The sequence below is a fragment of the Oncorhynchus masou genome, chromosome 11 (genome assembly GCF_036934945.1).
Source record: "Oncorhynchus masou masou isolate Uvic2021 chromosome 11, UVic_Omas_1.1, whole genome shotgun sequence".
NCBI lineage: Eukaryota > Metazoa > Chordata > Actinopteri > Salmoniformes > Salmonidae > Oncorhynchus > Oncorhynchus masou.
In genome coordinates, this window is record NC_088222.1 from 33,905,006 (window position 1) to 33,926,550 (window position 21,545).

Sequence of the window (21,545 nt, forward strand, 5' to 3'; positions counted from 1 at the left end):
AAACTAAGTACAGTCTTCGACAAGGGTTCAACCCACTCTGATTTGATACATTCAGGCCGATTTAGATGAAGGTTGAGCATCCCCCTGTGGATATAAATAAATAAATGTATTTCACCTTTTGCAGTTGTATTTTGCTTCGTATAGGACGTGTACTAATAAGGAAGCGCCGTGTAATTTTGGAGCAGTTAAAATATAGTACGCTTTTTCATAGTTTCAAACAACATTATTACATCCCCATTTACATTCTTTATTAACTTTATTTTGTAGCTGAAGGATGATTTCAAGTCAGTCATTTTAGTCGCGTTGCTCAATGGGGATGACGTCGATCGTCACATGTTACCACATCCACAAAGTAAATAATAGGCTATATCGTAAAAATTCATTAAAACAAAAACGTGCTTTTTTGTTTTAATTTAAGGTTAAGGTTAGGCATAATGTTATCAGTTTGGTTGCAGTCTGGTTTGTAAATCATAATAAAAAGAGACATTGTAGAAATAGGCGGGGTTTAGCCACCATTATGACTCTGTGACTGTAATAACTAGTGACGACCGTGACGTAGGGCTAGTCCAGAAAACGCGCGCACCGCTTCCTGGGGCAGGTTATGCTCTCATGCGGAGGTTCAGACTTTCATGAGCTCAACTGGCAACAGTTTTCCATATGGTGATGAACAGCAATTACGGTAATATGATGGCATTTTAATTGTTATTTTGGATAATCAAATAACATGTTTTGATGTGTAGTTTACAAAGTTTACTGAGCTAGTTGCCCGAATAATTTATTATTAATAGCATGTTTTTTTACTGTTTCTCTTGAGCTACAGTACCTAACTGGGATGACGTTAAGGTTACTTCACTTGAAAAGTTTTGTCACAAACATCTGCAATTAATATAAACACCTGCAATTAATATTAACATCGGTTATGTATATAGTTTTTACGTTTTTGTCTGGGTTTTGTTGTTGGCTAACACTGAGTTAGCCAGCTATGAATGATTGGCAGTCACATGGCTAAACGGAAATAATGCGTCACAGCGCGCCTTTCTGGAAAATGTCCCGCCAGGCAGGAATGTCGTTTGGATTCAACAATGGTTAACACACTAAATTAGCTGAGTATTTACTTTCAACGAGTTCTTGTCAGCTTGTTTTGCGTTGCTAGGTAGGCTTTGCTTGCTACATAGTTCATGGATTTTGGAGATTAATTGATGGATGAAACGGCTGTTTCTAGGCTATTAACTTGTTTGTGAGTTTACTGTTTCTATTCAATTTGTGCTACTATTCCTCATATTTCCAGAAGTTCGACCATCGTTACAGCACATCAGTGAAACATGATGAAGAAAGAGATTGCAGCAGTGGTGTTTTTCCTGAAAAGACTGATCAAGAAGGTAGAAAGGTTGGATACCCAGAAAGTGGATTTGTTTGTGGAGCGGTTGACTGTTGCCCTGCAGGAGAAGTTCAGGGGGCATTGGTATCCTGACAACCCCAGCAAAGGACAGGCCTTCAGGTAACTGACTATGAATCAGATGCCTGTCTGTGGCCTTGCTCCCCCTATCTTGATTACCATATCAGTAGCTTTATCAACCTCTAGTTTAGGGCATCATGCCCTATGAAGAATAGGGTATGTTTTGGATATGCAGCGATTTGTATGATTGGAGTTATTGAAGGTCTATTGCATACTCTACTACTTTGCAGGTGTATTCGGGTGAACAGGTTGCAGAGGGAGGATCCAGAGCTGCTGCGGGCCTGCCAGGAGAGTGGGGTTCAATACAAGGACCTTGGCCTGCCCAGAGAACTCACCCTGTGGGTGGATCCAGGGGAGGTGTGCTGCAGGTCAGTCTTATTTAAAAGTATTGGCTGGAGGGAGTGTACACTTTGGGAGATGGGCAGTCTCAGGGTTCGCACAAGGTCCTCGAAGTACTCTGAAATTCAAGGACTGGAATACCTTGAAAATCAGACATTTTAATCAGACATTTTCTCAAGTTGGTACTTGAATAAAAATGAGGAGAGCAGGAAATCTTAAAATATGTTAATATAAATAAAATTACATGTATTGGTCTTAAGAATTAATTTCCAGACGGTTTTTTTTTTTTAGCTCACGTGATTTGTGCTCATGTTGCCAGGTGAGTGCTCATACCACTCACACTGCCACTCAACCAGGAAGGTACAGAACCATTATGAATGGGCTTTGCCAGACCCAACCAACCCGCATCATGCAAGGTGTAAAAAATGCATCAAAGATGTTGACATTGTGAGCATGGGTGAATCTGCCCCGAAGAGCTACATGAAGGGGGAAAGACGTAAAGCTGCAGCCCGGGCTGGCATCAGTTCTACATTGTGACTTTTTCTTTGCAACAACCTCCAGAGCTTCAGCAGCAACAGCACAACCAGACTAACCGGCAAAAAAAAACCCGTTTCAAATGTGAATGACTTCTGTTAGCTACATTTGAATAATGAAAGAGCTAGCTAGCCTACTAGCTGACGTTAGCAGGCTAGAGTTTACCAGCTAGCTAGTTAGCTAATAAAACTATGTGACCTGAAGCTGTAGTATTACAGCTAGGTAACTATAGCACTTTATCTATGCCTCGTTCAAGGCTGTTGATCTGGGATATTGAGTGTTGAATGATTTTTGTGCACAATGATGTTAGCCAACTTGGCTAAAATAGTGAGCTAACTAGCATTGAGTAGTCTGTTTGCAAACATTTGGCTAGCTAGTTAGCTTGCAAACTCTACCGCTGTTAATTTCTGGATGCAGAACAGTACATTTTTTCCATCAAAGCCAGCCAAGATCTGCTGACTAATGAACTAGCATCATGATTCAGCAGCATTGTTTCTGAAAGTAGTTTCCACAGCTGCACCTAATGGCAAGCTATAACGTTAGACATTTAATACATTGTTTAAAGATAAATGGTTTTAATTACCATTGTTCTATTTGGTTGTTTAATGTCTGTTCTAAGGTAATATAGCTACAGGCATTGGTTTGAAGGGGACATTTAAAATGTATGTAGCATAGGCTATGTGTTTAAGGGTTGAATAATAAATGTAAGAGGTAGTTGGATATACACTGAGTGTACAAAACATTAAGGGCATCTTCCTAATATTGAGTTGCACTACCAAACCCGTTTCAAAGGCACTTACAGTTGAAGTCAGAAGTTTACATACACCTTCGTCAAATACATTTAAACTCAGTTTTTCACAGTTCCTGACATTTAATCCTAGTAAAATTCCCTGTTTTATTTTAAAAATCTGAAATGTCAGAATAATAGTAGTGATTTATTTCAGCTTTTATTTCTTTCTTCACATTCCCAGTGGGTCAGATATTTACATACAATCAGTTAGTATTTAGTAGCATTGCCTTTAAATTGTTTAACTTGGGTCAAACGTTTCGGGTAGCCTTCCACAAGCCTCCCACAATAAGTTGGGTGAATTTTGGCACATTCCTATTGACAGAGCTGGTGTAACTGAGTAAGGTTTGTAGGCCTCCTTGCTCGCACACTTTCAGTTCTACCCATACATGTTCTATAGGAATGAGGTCGGGGCTTTGTGACGGCCACTCCAATACCTTGACTTTGTTGTCCTTAAAACCTGATGGGGCTCGGGGAAATACTGCCCCCTTTGGATGAATTGTGTGCCCAAAGTAAACTTTAAAAAAAACTGTCAAATTGCTAATATATGCATATAATTATTATTGAATAGAAAACACTCTAAAGCTTCTAAAACCGTTTGAATTATGTCTGTATGTAAAGCAGAACTCACAGGGCAGCCATTCTCCCAAACTCTCTCTCTCTCCTAAGAATGTTGCTCCAACTTTGACGTCATCGCCCCCACCCTTCCCAACCAGCTACGGATCTGGGAACAGTTTCTATTTCTTCAGCGCGCTCTCGTCTTTCAATGAGACGTGGAATGGAGAAAATAGCACGAGCTTTGACTGCTTGGCGGGCAAAATACTGAGGTGTCACGAGTTTTCAGGTGCGCGCTCTGTGAAAAGGGTCTTTTTTTCCAGCTTGCTTGAAGAGAGTTCGTTATGTTTGATTTAATCGCCAATTGTTTTGTACGTTAAAAACATCCTAAAGCTTGATTTTGCACTTAGTTTGACCAGTTTAGTCGACATATAATATGTAAATTTGAAGTTTTGATGCGCAATTTTCGTGATCAGAAGTCCTTTTTGGGGTAATTCACCTGAAGATGTTAGCGTTTGCTAATACAAAGACACACCAACAGCAACCAAACGTTATATTAGGTAAGTATAACTCCTTCCACGACATTCTTGTCGAAGACCATCAAAGGTAAGGGAATATTTGTTATAAAATTGTATTTTTGTCGAATCCAACATAGTAGAGAAATAATGCTAATGGCTGAGCGCCGTCTCAGATTATTGAGTAGTGAACGAATTCTGTAACGTTAAAAATAAATGTAACACAGCGTTTGCATTAAGAAGTGTATCTTTCTAAATATATGTAGAACATGTATATTTAGTCAAAGTTTATGATGTTTATTGCTGTTATCTGGCGTTAGCTGCCGGAGATATTTATAATTTCTCCGGTCATTTCTGCTGCATTTTTTTGAACATGGCTCAATGTAAATGGAGATTTATGGATATAAATTGCATATTATTGAAAAAAACAAATGTACTGTGTAACATGTGCTATTACTGTCATCTGATGAAGATTTTCAAAAGGTTAGTGAATTATTTTCTGCAATCCTGCGTTCGTGATTGTGCTATTTTGCATAGCCATGTGGCTACATATTGTATGTTTTCCTAGTGGTGGTTTAACATAAATATGTGCTATGTTTTCGCTGTAAAACATTTTAAAATTCTGACATGCTGGGTAGATGAACAAGGTGTTTATCTTTCATTTAAGCTATTGGACTTGTTAATGTGTGGAGGTTAAATATTTTTAAGAATATTTTTGCTTTCCCTGCGCCACCGTTTGGGCTGAAGGGGGGGGGGTGTTCCCAGTTGGGAACCTGTAGCCCCATCTTAATTAAGCCATTTTGCCACAACTTTGGAAGTGTGCTTGGGATCATTGTCCATTTGGAAGACCCCTTTGCGACCAAGCTTTAACTTCCTGACTGTGTTGAGATGAGATGTTGCTTCAATATATCCACATAATTTTCCTACCTCATGATGCCATCTATTTTGTGAAGTGCAACAGTCCCTCCTGCAGCAAAGCACCCCCACAACATGATGCTGCCATCCCCGTGCTTCATGGTTGAGATGGTGTTCTTCGGCTTGCAAGCCTCCCCCTTTTTCCTCCAAACATAATGGCGATCATTATCGCCAAACAGTTCTATTTTTGTTTCATCAGACCAGAGGACATTTCTCTAAAAAGTACAATCTTTGTCCCCATGTGCAGTTGCAATCCGTGGTCTGGCTTTTATGGCGGCTTTGGAGCAGTGGCTTCTTCCTTCTGAGCGGCCTTTCAGGTTGTCGATATAGGACTCGTTTTACTGTGGATATAGATACTTTTGTACCTGTTTCCTCCAGCATCTTCACAAGGTCTTTTGCTGCTGTTCTGGGATTGATTTGCATTTTTTCGCATCAGTGGGTTCGTTTCCAGGCGACAGAGCGCATCTCCTTCCTGAGCCCTATGACGACTGCGTCTTCCCATGGTGTTTATGCTTGTATACTATTGTTTGTACAGATGAACGTGGTACCTTCAGGCGTTTGTAAATTGCTCCCAAGGATGAACCAGACTTGTGGAGGTCTACCGTTTAAAACATGTTTTTTCCTTCTGAGGTCTTGGCTGATTTCTTTTGATTTTCCCATGTCAAGCAAAGAGGAACTGAGTTTGTAGGTAGACCTTGAAATACATCCACAGGCACACCTCAAATGATGTCAATTGGCCTATCAGAAGCTTCTAAAGCCATGACATCATTTTCTGGAATTTTCCAAGCTGTTTAGAGGCACTGTCAACTTAGGGTATGTAGACTTCTGACCCGCTGGACTTGTGATACAGTGAAATAATCTGTAAACCATTGTTAGAAAAATGACTTGTCGTGCAAAAAGTAGATGTCCTAACCGACTTGCCAAAGCTATAGTTTGTTAACAAGAAATATGTGGACTGGTTGAAAAATGAGTTTTAATGACTCCAACCTAAGTGTATGTAAACTTCTAACTTCAATTGTACATATTTTCTCTTGCCTGTTCATACTCTGAAAGGCACACATATGCACTCCATGTCTCAATTGTTTCAGGGTATAAAAATCCCATTCATCTACACTGATTTTGAAGTGGATTTAACAAGTTCCATCAATAAGGGATCATAGCTTTCACTTGGAATCATCTGGTCATTCTATGTCATGGAAACAGGTGGCCTTAATGTTTTGTGCACTCAGTATGAATGTCAAGTAAAGGGATATTCCATTACAAATACAACCTACCATGAGTAGAATTGTATTGCTTTCAGAATCCTCCACCTGAGTTCAAAGCTCTCTTCATGGGTCCGAAACAATGATTCATGATGCGCAGAGATCCTATGGACAATGACGTGTCGCCCACTACTCCTGCAAAAGTGCAGAGGACAATGCCACAATTTTCCCCTGGATGTTTCCTGACAGTGCTAATGCCAATTCATATGCCTGTACGGAGGAGAACTGCCTACGTGATCAATCATGGTCTTGCGCCTTACTTTCGGCACCACCTCCTGGACAAGTTGCTGAAAAACGATGGTTATGTGCTGCTTTTTGACGAATTGTTGAAGAAAAAAACAGTTCAGCTGAAAGATGTCCACGTAATGTATTTAGACCCCGCACGACCAACAAGGTTACCACACACTACCTGGACTCATCCTTCAAGGGACATGGCACAATTTAAGGACGGTCTCTCCAGAGTAGACAGATAAACTTAACATGTCTCACCCCCTATACATTTCGATGGATGGACCAAATGTTAGGTTTTTACGGAGAATTCAGAAGACAGACTTAGAGCTAATTGATATTGGACCATGTTCCTTGCAGTGTCCACAAAGCGTTTTGAAATGCATTTGACTGATGAATGATGTCCCTGCAAGACGGGATTATTTTGTGACAAATCACAGGCTTCTCAGTTTTCCCTAAAGTTTTGTGGACATCGTTGGGTAGAAAACAGAGGTTTTGCCAAACCTAATAACATTTGTACAAGCAGTCGAAAGCAGAAAGTCCTGCAGAACACCGACATGCATTAAATTCACAGCTGTAAAGGAAGTGATGGCTGACACTTATCCTACAGTGTTCGCACAAGGTGCTTGAGGTGCTTAAAGTACTTGAATTTGGCACTCTGAAATTCAAATACTGGAATACAGTTACAGTATTCATCCCCCTTGGTGTTTTTCCTATTTTCTTGCATTACAACCTGCAATTTAAATGGATATTATTTGGATTTCATGTAATGGACATACAAAATACTCCTAATCTTGTGATAGAAACAAACACAAAATGTTAGCCACCCCCCCCTTTAAGTGTCACATGATCTCAGTATGTGTGTGTGTGTGTGTGTGTGTGTCACTGTTCTGAAACGTACCAGAGTCTGTAACACCAACAACAAGCAAGGGGCACCATGAAGACCAGGGAGCTCTCCAAACAGGTCAGGGACAAAGTTGTGGAGAAGTACAGATCAGGGTTGAGTAATATAAAAACTGAAACTTTGAACATCCCCACAGCTGAGTTTTTATAAAAACGAAATATAGCACCACAACAAACATGCCAAGAGGGGGCCACCCACCAAAACTCACAGACCAGGCAAGGAGGGCATTAATCAGAGAGCCAACAATGAGACCAAAGATAAGCTTGAAGGAGCTGCAAAGCTCCACAACTGAGATTAGAGTATCTATCCATAGGACCACTAAGCCGTACACTCCATAGAGCTGGGTTTTACAAATCAAATTTTATTTGTCACATACAAATGGTTAGCAGATGTTAATGCAAGTGTAGCAAAATGCTTGTGCTTCTAGTTCCGACAATGCAGTAATAACCAACAAGTAATCTAACAATTCCAAAACTGTCTTAAACACACAAGTGTAAGGGGATAAAGAATATGTACATAAAGATATATGAATGAGTGATGGTACAGAGCAGCATAGGCAAGATACAGTAGATGGTATCGAGTACAGTATATACATATGAGATGAGTATGTAAACAAAGTGGCATAGTTAAAGTGGCTAGTGATACATGTATTACATAAAGATGCAGTAGATGATATATAGATGAGATGAATAATGTAGGGTATGTAAACATATTAGGTAGCATTGTTTAAAGTGGCTAGTGATATATTTTACATAATTTCCCATTATTAAAGTGGCTGGAGTTGAGTCGGTGTGTTGGCAGCAGCCACTCAATGTTAGTGGTGACTGTTTAACAGTCTGATGGCCTTGAGATAGAAGCTGTTTTTCAGTCTCTCGGTCCCAGCTTTGATGCACCTGTACTGACCTCGCCTTCTGGATGATAGCGGGGTGAACAGGCAGTGGCTCGGGTGGTTGTTGTCCTTGATGATCTTTATGGCCTTCCTGTAACATCGGGTGGTGTAGGTATCCTGGAGGGCAGGTAGTTTGCCCCCGGTGATGCGTTGTGCAGACCTCACTACCCTCTGGAGAGCCTTACGGTTGTGGGCGGAGCAGTTGCCGTACCAGGCGGTGATACAGACCGCCAGGATGCTCTCGATTGTGCATCTGTAGAAGTTTGAGTTCTTTTGGTGACAAGCCGAATTTCTTCAGCCTCCTGAGGTTGAAGAGGCGCTGCTGCACCTTCTTCACAATGCTGTTTGTGTGAGTGGACCAATTCAGTTTGTCTGTGATTGTGTACGCCGAGGAACTTCACTTACTACCCTCTCCACTACTGTTCCATCGATGTGGATAGGGGGGTGTTCCCTCTGCTGTTTCCTGAAGTCCACAATCCTCTCCTTAGTTTTGTTGATGTTGAGTGTGAGGTTATTTTCCTGACACCACACTCCGAGGGCCCTCACCTCCTACAGAAGAGTGGTCAGGGGGAAAAAAAAGTAAACACGCTTGGTGTTCGCCAGAAGCCATGTGGGAGAGTCCCCAAATATATAGAAGGTACTCTGGTCAGACGTGACTAAAATTTGATCTTTTTGGCCATCAAGGAAGACACTGTCTGGCACAAACCCGACACCTCTCACCTCTTCAGCAATTTGTGACTTCAAATTATTGCTGCTACAGTTTTATAAATAAAATGATTCACATATTGTGATATCAATTAAACAATGTTACATGGCATCAGTGGTGTAAATTTCTTAAGTAAAAATACTTTAATGTAGTTTTGGGGAGTATCTGTACTTTTCTGTTTATATTTCTGCCATCTTTTACTTCACTATATTCCAAAATAAAATGTACTTTTTTACTCCATACATTTTCCCTGACACCTGTTTTGACAAATGGTCCAATTCACGTACCTATCAGGAGAACATCCCTGGTCATCTACTGCCTCTGCTCTGGCGGACTCACTAAACAGAGAACATCCCTGGTCATCTACTGCCTCTGCTCTGGCGGACTCACTAAACAGAGAACATCCCTGGTCATCCCTACTGCCTCTGCTCTGGCGGACTCACTAAACAGAGAACATCCCTGGTCATCCCTACTGCCTCTGCTCTGGCGGACTCACTAAACAGAACATCCCTGGTCATCTACTGCCTCTGCTCTGGCGGACTCACTAAACAGAGAACATCCCTGGTCATCTACTGCCTCTGCTCTGGCGGACTCACTAAACAGAGAACATCCCTGGTCATCTACTGCCTCTGCTCTGGCGGACTCACTAAACAGAACATCCCTGGTCATCTACTGCCTCTGCTCTGGCGGACTCACTAAACACATGCTTGGTTTCTAAATTTATGTCTGAGTGTTGGCGTGTGCCCCTGGCTATTCATCAATTAAAAAATATATTTGTGCCCTCTGGTTTGTTTTAATATAAGGAATTTGAAATGGATTATACTTTTGATGCTTAAGTATTTGGTTTTAAGTATACTTAAGGATTTTACACAAGTAATATTTTACTGCGTGACTTTCACTTTTACGAGTCATTTTATATTACGGTATCTTAACTTTTTTACTCCAGTATGACAATGGAGTACTTTTCCACCACTTTTTCCACGACCCAGAAACAACTGCTTAATAGGAACTACTACAAATTTATGGTCCTTAAATAAATATTAGTGCTTCAAAATGTACTTAAGTCCTTGAATTTGACTTGCCACTGTCTGTACAATCCTGAGTCATTTTTGAAGCCTTTGTTCCATTGTTTACCTCTTAACTACACCATTCATGTTCAATCCCTCTGGGTCACCAGTCGAGGCACTAAATTGTTGATATACATTCAGTGACAAAGAATTGTCTCGTTGGCTTCTTTTCCTCGTGCAGATATGGAGAGAGAAACCTTGCTTTCACTGTTGCTAGTTTCTCTGGTGATGACAAAGAGGATGTGACCAGCGCTGTCGAGAGGGTAACGTCTGACTACCACTCCTGTTCCTCCTCAGACGAGGATAGTGGCCTCAGGGAAACCCGTCCTCCCCCTACCTTCCCTCAAAATCGCCATAAATACCAGGTACAACCAGTAACGAACATAGAGCTTGCAACAATTTCGTGTTCCATACAGTTGTCAGAGCCGACCAAGGAGGTATTCAGACAATGGGGGAAATCTAATTGAAATTGACCAATGTTTTACTGTTCAAAGGTGATCTACCCAGCTACTCCTTTGTGGCGTCCTCCAGTGCCCAAGCAGAAGATGTGGCCGGGTAAAGGACATAATGGACCTCCACGTCCTCCTCACTATGACTTCAGAACTCAAGGTAGACCCACCCAGCCCTTCAGACACAACGACTGGGCCCCACCTGGCCACAGAAGGTGGCATGGATACTGGGGTGGCACTCCAGGCCTGGCTCACTGTTAGGGACCACCGTAGCAAGTGTTGCTGTTAGTGTTAGCCTGTTCCAGGTTCCCTGAGCTGTGAAAGGGTGTCCACTAGAGCAAGCAATATAGTTCTTGTTGGAGGAGCATGAGAGGGCAAACTAAAATTCACTAACATGACTGACCACATTTTTAAAAACTATTTTAGTAGTTTAATAGTCACTCTGGAAACTCTTGAATTTGTTTAATTCTTTTTGATAAGAACATTAACTCTTTGCACTTTAGATCATTCGTAATCGTGTGAGTAAAGGAATCTACAGTTGTAATGGAGAAGGAATATTGGAATTTGTATTTTATAGCTATGAAGATATATGTACTGTATTTATATTTGATGGATAATTGTATGTTACCTACTGTACTGTCCATCAGTTATGTTCTGAGAATTTATTTATTCAGTTTACTCATGAATTGTGCCAACCTCTTAAATTATGAGACATTAAACAAATTTTCAAATCATACTGTTGCTGTTTTTATATTTTACTGCAGTGTAATTTGAATGCTTGTTGCCTTCATCCCATAGGCTTACAGTAAATACAATACGATTGTCTATGGCAGACAAATAATGTACATATTTGTATTACACCTGTTGAATTCAGATGTTCTGATCAAATGTGTGCACTGTCATTATAGACCTACATTGTAAAGCTTTTCACAACTATATTTTATAACTTTAACTTGTCTTGTTCTGTGTTTTCAAAGTTCAGTAAATGTACTATTTCTATAACCATTGATTAGAAAGCTGTCCAGTGTTGTGAACGCATGTAATACGGCAGGGGGCGTGAAAGTGCCTTCGAAAACACGACTTTGGTACCCTCCGGAAATCACGTGTCTGGACTCCAGCTCTCCTATAATGCACCTGCTGATGCGTAGAGGGATCGTAGAGTTTTGATGCTTCGGGAGAGTGCTCTGACAGTCGGAAGCACCGCATAAGTTTATTTTTCACCTGTGTTTTGAAAGAAAATTATTGGAATAGACCGAAAGGAATGGATTTCACGATACCCCACCTCTGCTGTGTATTGATTAGTCTTATCGCAGGTAAGTTTGGCGTCCACCGACTACTTTAAAAAAAATCCTACATTTTCATAAGCGCGAGCGAAAATGGGAGTGCTGGCTACGAGCACCATGCTAAAAAGTTACATGTTTGCGAATACAATAACGATCTGGTTGTCTGTTCTATTTAATATGTCAAATAATTACTTTATACTAATTTGCTTACGCCTGTTTTTACTTATATTGAAAATGGCTAGCTAGTTTAGCATAGGAATTCAAAATTGTATCAAACTAACGCCAGCTAACTAAATAACACTTGTCAAAATGTGATAACCCAAAAATTATATCCTTGAATTCTGGAATCCCAAATGTAGACGCACTGTGCATAAAGTAACGTAGATATTTATTTTTGAAATTACTGGAACTGCGTTTGACTTGAATAACATGTTTCAACACATGGTTTATTGAACTCACATATTATGGATATGCTGGAACAATTTTTTTACAGTAAACATTTGCTAAATTGATATAGGTTGCATCGTGGTGAGATTCGTTTTCCCTACACGCTGCAAAGCATTTTTTTTAACGCTACCTAGTTGTTTTTGTTTTGCAACTGATAGTTAACACACACAATAGCCTGATCCGCCTTAAAACCTGTAAAGGGCTTCAAAGTGCTGCGTTTTCTGTCTGCCATCTGCCAAGACAATTTAAACTGTATTCCCCCCTCCCGCGCTAGGCAGGAGTCTGAAGGTCTTTAAATGACTTTTAGGTGCTTTCTAAACCCAGACAGAAATGCATTTTAATCACATGTTGGTCGCTGAGTATCGACCAGATTTATGTCCCTGAAGTATATTCTTACTGTATGTGAGTGGGAACTTTCTACTATTATGCCAACAGTAAGTATAGCCCATTTTGGTATTAGTTTTCTTTAGTCTCATGGATGGAAAACAAAGGGCCGAATTAGTTTTAATTCACAATCCTTCACCAGTTATTTGTTGAGGTCCATTTTCTCCTGACTGCTAATAATATCCCACACTTCTGTCACTATTCCTCCCCAAAGTAATATGCCCACTACAACACACAATGTCCTGCTTATATGAATCGGTGATGGAAAAAGATTGAGGCCATCGACTCATGTAGGTGCCTCTGATTGAGGCGTGTTAGATGCATTGGTATCATAAACACTGCTTGAACTGTTGAAATGGGTTTTGGCTCTCACATCATCGAGTTGGGATAGAAATCACTCTCTTATCAGCAGGTCAGGCGATTCAGATGGGTTGTTAACATTGATTACCTATAAAACTAAACAATCCAGCTAAAACGTTTGTCAACTGGGATGCACTTTAGACAGTGTGTATTGTTGAGAGTGGGAAGCTCACTGCTACAGGGGAATTCAGCACTCCTATTATTATTTGTGTGTCACTTGTCGCTTGTTGCTGTCCTGGAATTTCGACCGAAACCAGCCCCTCCCTCTCTCACCACAAAGTGAAACTATGGTACTGTAGATGGATTGTGTTACTATTAGTATCAGCCTGTGTTCTGTAGCTCAAAGGTTCCCTGCACTTTTAAAGTGGAGCTGCCACTGTGGATGGAGCCATGTTTAGGGCAATGATATCCCGCACCACTGGCGACTGATACACCGCTGCAATAATGAAGTGCTTCGTATACACAGGCAGGTACAACTCTTTCTGCTGTGTTAAAGCCCTGGCACAGTGTGGGTAATGGTGAAAGGTCTGGTTAGGGGTGTCGTTATACTTGCCCACCAGTGCATTGTTCTGTCATGCAATACATTTTTGTACATGAGTAGAGGCTCATTACCATAATAATGTCTTCATGGGCTCATCATTTGGGGTGCTCATCCTCTACCAAATGGTGATTCAATGCAACTAGGACATTTCTAGCTTATATGTTAAACTTCATGAAGCTTTCATTATTTTATTAGGTTGACCTAAATGCTACAACAAAAACATTTACAAGCAAATATCATACTATATAAAGCAAAGGATGTCTAGCAGGTTATAGTTAGTAGACTAGCTTTGCCTACTGAAACAAATACGTTTTTACAGGGAGCTCAATGTCAAAGGTGATTCTCTTTTTGAGGCTTGTGTCAAGACTGTGTCCAAGGCACTTCTGTGTTTGTCATGTCAGAGACACATTCTCTATATCTTCTCCATAGTCCCTGACAGCCCTGTCTAGTCCTGGCTGAATTAAGCAGATGCCAGTAGACATCCTCTAGCCAGTCAGCACTTTGATGTTTGTTTAAGTTGTGGGGCCTGGATTGTTATTTTCTCTGAAACCTGAGGAGGTCTCCTGTAGAGCCGGCTCTGGCCTCCCCCCCACCCTCCTTCACCCCTGGCCTACTCTGCCCCCCTTCATCCCTGGCTGTGGACTGGTCAGTGCTCAGTGAAGCTTGGGACCTAGGATAAGGTAAATGCAGAGAGACTCAAAGTGCAGAAGACCAAGGATGTTGTTGTTACCTGATAAGCTTGCTGCACTCCACTCCCCGCTGGGAGCTCATTGCTAGGATACCTTTTCTAAACATGCAAATCAATTATAATTTGTCACATGGGCCGAGTACTATAGGTGTCAACTTTACAGTGAAATGCCTACTTACGGGCCCTTTCCCAACAATGCAGTTAGTAATGAGTTAAAAAGTAAGACAAATTTGCTAAATAAAATAGTAACGCAATAAAATAACAATAATGAGGCTATATACAAGGATTACCGACACTGAGTCAATGTGCAGGAGTACAAGGTAGAGGTAAAAGTGACAAGGAAATCAAGATAGATGATTAACAAAGTAGCAGCAACATATGTGAAGAGTGTGTTTGTGTGGGGTTTGTATTCTTGTGATTGCGTGTGTGTGTTGAAGTGTCAGTGTAATGTGTGTGGGTAGAGCCCAGTGAGTGTGCAAGAGTCAATGCAAAAAAAATAAATAAACCTGTCAGTACTAATAGTCTGGGTAGCCATTTGATTACCTGTTCAGTAGATCCTGGGGGGTGTCTGTTTATATTGGTGGGTCTGAAGGGATTCCTTTTGAGTCACTCATCAAAACAAAATTCTTAGACACAAATGCATTTTTTAATGTTCACTTAGTCTATTGTTCGCTGATTATGGCCAGGGTGAGGTTCTTTTGACCTGTCTTAAACTCACCCTTTCCGATTTCGACTCAAACAAGCATATCATAATGTAGTATCTCAAAGTATTATGGGGTTCCAGGCATCCAGCCAGCCTAGTTGTCAGTTCTGCTGTCTGAAAGAAATTGACATATATTTGTTCAGAACATATTGTTCAAGAACACATTTTATATTTGATGGTTTGGAAAGTCTGGCCCTTGGAAAAATCTAGAAAGTGACATGGCAAGAGCGATAAGAGAAGGCATTTGTGTACTGTTCAACCTGCGCTATGCATGGACACAATGTAGACGAGCAGCTTTGGCTTGAGGTCATGATTTCACATTCAGTTCTCGTCTCATGGCTGAAACAGACCCATCCCTCCTCTCACTTCAAATACGCTCTGGTAGGAGCCAGCTTCCCCTCCAAACCAAAATCTGCCCGCCCAGTCCCACTCACTCTGCCCGAAGCTCCTTGCTTTATTAGAAAATAAAGCAAGAACACGTAGAGTCAGATTGCACTCCAGGGACACTGCTGCTGTGTTCTCCACAATCGAATGATGAGAATAAAGGCACATGAATATTCAGAGACCCAGGCGGACCCTAAATATTTTAACATGCCGAGTCGCGCAGGCTCCTTGTCGAGGGACGACTCTTGTTCCTCGTCTGCTTGGGAGTGCGAAGCCATGCTGATCCCTTAACCCGAACACATCCGCAAACCTGGTTCCTTTTTTAAAATATAATACATTTTCGATTTAGAAAGCAAGTGGACCATTTTAAGGCATGCCGATTGCATTCCATTACGGACAATGATAATGATTTAATAGCAGCTCGTGTTTTCAAGCCCTGTTTTTAAAGGCTGGTGGTGAGGCCAATGTTTTCAGAGTTATTCCTTATTCACAGGTACTGGGAGCAATAATTCTGCCTGCCACTGGGCCGGCATCCAAAGCACTACACGGAGAGATGTTGGTAGACCTTCACTTGAACCCTCTTGGTCATTTTTGTATTAACAGATGGTGTTAGTAGTCATACCAAACTTGTTTGAACTTCTGGCCAATTATTGAAGAGTTGGTCGTCTTGACCATCAATGTTTTAATGAGGGCATAAAGTGATGTGTCACTAAGATGTGATTGGTAAGAGAGAAGGTGTGATTGGAATGGGGTCATGCCAGGACAACAACCTCAAGGTGAGCAAGACAAAGGAAACGATCGTGGACTACAAGAAAAGGAGAGCTGAACACGTCCCCATTCACATCGACAGGGCTGTAGTGGAGCGGGTCGAGAGTTTCTTGCTGTCCACGTCGTCAACACACTATCATGGTCCAAACACACCAAGAAAGCCATGAAGAGGCACGACAACGCCTTTTCCCCCTCAGGAGACGGAAAATAGTTAACATGGGTCCCCAGATCCTCAAAAAGTTCTACAGCTGCACCATTGGGAGAATCCTGACCGGATGCATCACTGCCCGGTATGGAAAATGCTCGGCATCCGACCGCAAGGCGCTGCACAGCGTAGTGTGTATGGCCCAGTACATCACTGGAACCAAGCTTCCTGCCATTCAGGACCTATTATACTAGGCGGTGTCAGAGGAAGGCCCCAAAAATGTTGTGGTAAGGTCCTGTTGTATTCAGCGCATGTGACAAATACAATTTTTATTTGATAAAACGTACTGAAACAGAGAGGGACTACCTGGACTAAAATAAACACTCCTTTTATTTTTTTGTAAAACGTTTTTTGCTTCCCTAATGATTACAATCCAGATGTGCACTTATGAACGGACCAGGAAGCAAGAATTTTTCTGCTCTCTCCCCCTCCCATAAATAAAAACAAGGCCACGGTGCTGCTGGCTCTCTCCACTCCTATCAGTCATCATCAGGCTGTCGGTCCGTTAAGATGATAAACACTCCACCACATGACTGGGCCACTCGATGTTCACATATGCACAGCCCCTCAACGCCCTCATCCTCTAATGAGGAATAATGGTCACCCTGACGGATAAATGGCTAACTGTGACGGAAATGAGATTTTTCAAATAAATCTCTTTTGATATTTATCACACAAACTGCCCTACTGTAGATGAATGAATTAGCTTAAGGACCCATGGAGCTTTATCTTGCAGAACTTCTTTGCCATCTTTTGTTATCCACTTCTCCTTTATTTAAAGATGGCGCATGGATTTACTGTCAATGACAGAATCCTGAGGTCAAGTCTGCAGGTCTCTAAAAACCTTAAATAAATCTGCCTCTCTTCCTTTTATTCCTTGATAGAATTTCTGGTAGATTACACAACGAGTGAGTCTAATGCTGATTGGTTAAAAGTGCATTCCAGCGGGTGTCTATTTCACAAATTACCACTGGCTAAATCTATGAAGTTAAAATGCCTATTTACTCTGTTCCATCTGACTGCGCAATCCACTGTCTCATCAGCCCAGGCAGGGAAGTTATAAACTTAATCGCCACTATAAAAAAACATCTAGACATTATCTCACATTTCTTTTCCACTAACATCTCGTTTTTCAACAGCAGAGATTTGTATAAACCTTTGTGTCTCTCTAGGAAATTTGCAACATTGTTTCAATTCGATCTCCAACTGTCCCATAGTAATGAACGTGTAGGGGTCGGGACGAGAGGCTGGCAGCGCTTCTCAGCCAGTCAAAATCATGATTCAGCTGGCATAATATTTATGGATATATACAAAGAAATGTCAATTGAAAAAAAGGTAAAACGAAACAAAGTGCAGTTTGCAGTCTTTCCAGCTACAGTTTGAAGTTATTGTGCTAACGAGAGAACTCGTTTTCTATGCCAGGTGAAATCGTGCCTCATTAGCTCATTGTTATGGATGTATCCAAATGAATGCCTCCAGAAAACAGCTTAAACAAATGCAGCTACTGTTCTTATTCTGTCTGCACTGTTTGATGTGACTAACACTCCAATCACACCGACAGCGTCATTGCATTTTGGTACACCAGAATTACATTGATTTCCAATAAAACGCTGCGTTTGCCTTGCAGCATTGCGTTGCAGAGGCAGTTGCGAACCAATAGAACAAACGACCAGCCGGCTTGTGTAGCAACCCTAGATTTGTGTCGGGACAATTTCTTGTGGAAGGATGAAATAGGATGAATAAATTAATCAAAATAACATTTTGAAAATGAAAATATGTCAGTCATATGTTGGTAACCCGTTGTTTAAAAGTGATAATGCCCGAGAAGCCGGTGTTTGGAGGATATATCGACTTTGTCTCTGGCCTAACAACACCTGTGCTACTATATCCTCCAAACACTGGCTTCTCGGGCATTATCACTTAAAGGTAGGCCTACACAATGGATCTGAAATTTAAAAGATGCTGTTAATAGCTTGTGGAGTGAGCCAAACATAAGCCTTTCTAGATTGTTTGTGTTTAGTCTGAGAAGATGGCAAACCTCAAGACAACACACAATGTACAGGTAACTGCCAACATAATGGAAACACTTGAGTAAATGAGGGATACAACATGTATTGAATGCAGGTGCTTCCACACAGGTCTAGTTCCTGAGTTAGTAAGTAATTAACATCCCATCATGCTTAGGGTCATGTATAAAAATGGTGGGTAGGCCAATATTTTGGCAAGAGACGACAATGCCCCCATCCGCAGGGCATGAATGATCATTGAATAGTTTGGTAAGCATGAAAACGATGTAAGCCATATACCATGGCCATCTCAGTCACCAGATCGTAGCCCAATTGAAGACTTATGAGAGATTCTGGAGCGGCTCCTGAGACTGCGTTTCCACCAACAAAACACCAAATGATGGATTTTTTTTTGTGGAAGAACGGTGTCTCATCCCTCCAATAGAGTTCCATACACTAAGCCATAGACAAGTTGCATTGAAGCTGTTCTGGCTTGTGGTGGCCCAACACCCTATTAAGATACTTTATGTTAGTGTTTCCTTTATTTCGGCATTTACCTGTACATTATTTTTGAGGAGTGCTTTCACAAGCAAACAGATCAGTGATGCCACCAGCTGACTGTCATATTAAGGCTCTAATCCTCTCAGGGAATGTTGCTTTTCTGAAGATGATGTTCATCAGTCCAAATGAAGTGTCTTCAGATGAGTAAAAGGAACGGGACTCACTGCTTTGGACAGGGTTGATTTCTAAACATAACTTCGGCCCAAAGGCTAAGGACAGCCCCTCCCGATCCGCTTATTATGTAAACCATCATTGTCTTTCTTTGGTTTAACTCAGGTTGTTCGGCTTATTAAGGACATTCATATACATTATTCTAGGTTAATACAGGTCTCTTCCTTCGCTGTGCATGTTGGACCACCACAGTGTGATGGTACACAATGCGACAGGCCTTGCCCCAGGGTTCTGCATCTGCAGGTGTTTGTGAGCAGTCAGCTGCTCCCTCCCTACCTGCCAGCTAGATCCTGACCAGGTCTCTCCTGCACAAAAAAAGACTAACCTGGAAAAATACAAATATAATAAAATGGGTTCCACAGAAGACTACCTCTATCTATTCCCTGGCATATTCAAAGCAGGAATCCTAGCCATGCAGTCATTGAGCAGCCATTTAAGGTGTGTGTAATATTGTTAACATGTCCACACATTGTCTTTTACACAGCGTAGGCTATTATATATAATATCATAATACTATCTCTTCCAGCGGTAAGCCCCTCTCCCACTAAGAACAGCTAATTGCAAGTCTAATCTTAAAATATGGCTCAGAAAATAAGCAGCGCAGGCAGGTGGGGCTGGATTAAAGAGTGGAAGGGGGAGTTGAAGCAGCTGTTGGAGGAGCCATTTTTAGCGCCTGTATCTCATTGAGAAACATTATGCATTGTTGACTGGCAGCACACGGGGGAGAAAGACAAATATGCACAGACTAGGTTAAAAGCTTCTTCCTAGACTCAAAGCTCCCCCTCTACTCCTACCCTCTGGCATTGGTTTTCAAGTCATTCCTTGTTAAATCGATGCAAATGATTATTATTACGTGTATGTATCTGTAAATGACCCCTGTTTTCATGCCAAAGTGATTTGTTTCCCCCAGATGACTTTTAATACGCTCACATTTCCTTTTTTGTCCTTTATTCTGATTACTCTCCACGAGTGTGATTGTGATCAGTCTTTAGCTGTGATTGCACAAAGCTGGGTAACTGTATCATGACATTTTACAGTATAACCTTTTGTTAAGAGCTCTAATCTGTTCGGACTTGGGAGTATAAATAAATCAGGCAGAGCTTTCATGTTCTGTCATCAAAGAGCATTACATTTCAATTTCTGATTTCTTGAATTCAAGGGAGGTTAGCTTTAGAGTGGCAGAGTGAGTGTGGAGTACAAAGCCCTGGTATAAATGTTTAATTTCACCTCTTAATGGGTTTTCAGTGCATTTTAAACAAGTTTCATTCGAATATATATTAGTACTCTATGACCTTAATCACTTGCATGTTCTCTTGTTTTGTAACATAATAGTAATATATTCTATTGCAGACACTTGTCGAACACGACTAACTGTACAGTGAGTATGTGATCACTATGGAAATAAGAGCTTGTCGTTGGTAGTGCCACACTCTTACCAATTTAGCCACAATGTAATATGAAGGCACAAAGAGGTGACTGGGTGGACAACTTAATGTGTGACTGTGGAATTATTTACTGGAGTTGAGGTCAGAACAGAATTTGGTATATTCCAATTTGCTGGGGACCAAATGTTCACTCGCATCAAAACAAAAATGATAACATTTTATTGTTCTTGGAATTCAGGGAGTTGCTATTGCAACATGGAACACCGTTTATTACGGTCAAATGCCAAACAATGAACAAGGAGTATTTGACAAATATTTCTGTAAGTAAACTCAGTGTATCACTTCTGAAATGGGTAGAGACACATTATTTTAGAACGTTTTGCCCATGTATCTATAAGTGGGGAAAAATAGCCAAGGTCAACAACACAATAGCTGATTACGTGTGTTACACGTATGTTACATGTCTTTAGGTTGTCCAGGGTAATGTTACATAGTTTACAAAACATTGATAAAACAATTCATGTTTGCTACATTCGGTAGCTGCAGTGCTTTCAGAAAGTATTCACATCCCTTTACTTTTCCCACATTTTGTTGTTACAGCCTGAATGTAAAATTGATTAAATTGAGATTGTCACACAATACCCCATAATGTCAAAGTGGGATTATGTTTTTAGACATTTTTGATGATTTATAAAAACTGAATTACATTGAGTCAAGTATTCAATCCCTTTGTTATGGCAAGCGGAAATAAGTTCAGGAGTAAAAATGCGCGGAACTAGTCCACATAAGTTCTTTGGACTCACTCTGTGTACAATAATAGTTTTAAAATAGTTTTTGAATGACTAACTCCTGTCTGTACCCAACACACAATTACTGTATCTGTAAGGTCCCTTAGTCGAGCAGTGAAATTAATACACAGATTCAACCACAAAGACCAGGGAGGTTTTCCAATGCCTCGCATAGAAGGGCACCTATTGCTAGATTGGTAAAAAAAGAAGCTGATATTGAATATCCCTTTGAGCATGGTGAAGTTATTAATTACACTTTGGATGA

At 40.9% G+C, this 21,545-nt stretch overlaps 2 protein-coding genes across 3 annotated transcripts in view; both read left to right on the top strand.

The window, feature by feature from the left end:
* Positions 1 to 561: 561 nt before the first annotated feature.
* On the top strand, positions 562 to 11,340 carry LOC135548578 (protein BTG3-like). 2 transcript variants are annotated; one of them, XM_064978328.1, is made up of 6 exons: positions 562 to 679; positions 1,289 to 1,498; positions 1,687 to 1,824; positions 2,087 to 2,155; positions 10,339 to 10,522; positions 10,652 to 11,340. In XM_064978328.1, exons 2-6 carry the CDS (start codon positions 1,323 to 1,325, stop codon positions 10,865 to 10,867), a joined length of 783 nt encoding a protein of 260 aa, XP_064834400.1. In that variant the 5' UTR covers positions 562 to 679; positions 1,289 to 1,322; the 3' UTR covers positions 10,868 to 11,340. The 2 variants fall into 2 exon arrangements, with proteins under 2 accessions (XP_064834400.1, XP_064834401.1); XM_064978329.1 differs by lacking the exon at positions 2,087 to 2,155.
* Positions 11,341 to 11,759: 419 nt separating this feature from the next.
* Positions 11,760 to 21,545, top strand: part of LOC135548579 (coxsackievirus and adenovirus receptor homolog) — a 60,216-nt gene continuing 50,430 nt past the window's right edge. Inside the window, exon 1 of the mRNA XM_064978330.1 lies at positions 11,760 to 11,919. Within this exon, the coding sequence (XP_064834402.1) occupies positions 11,868 to 11,919 (52 nt within the window). The 5' untranslated portion in view covers positions 11,760 to 11,867. The remainder of the gene's footprint in view (positions 11,920 to 21,545) is intronic.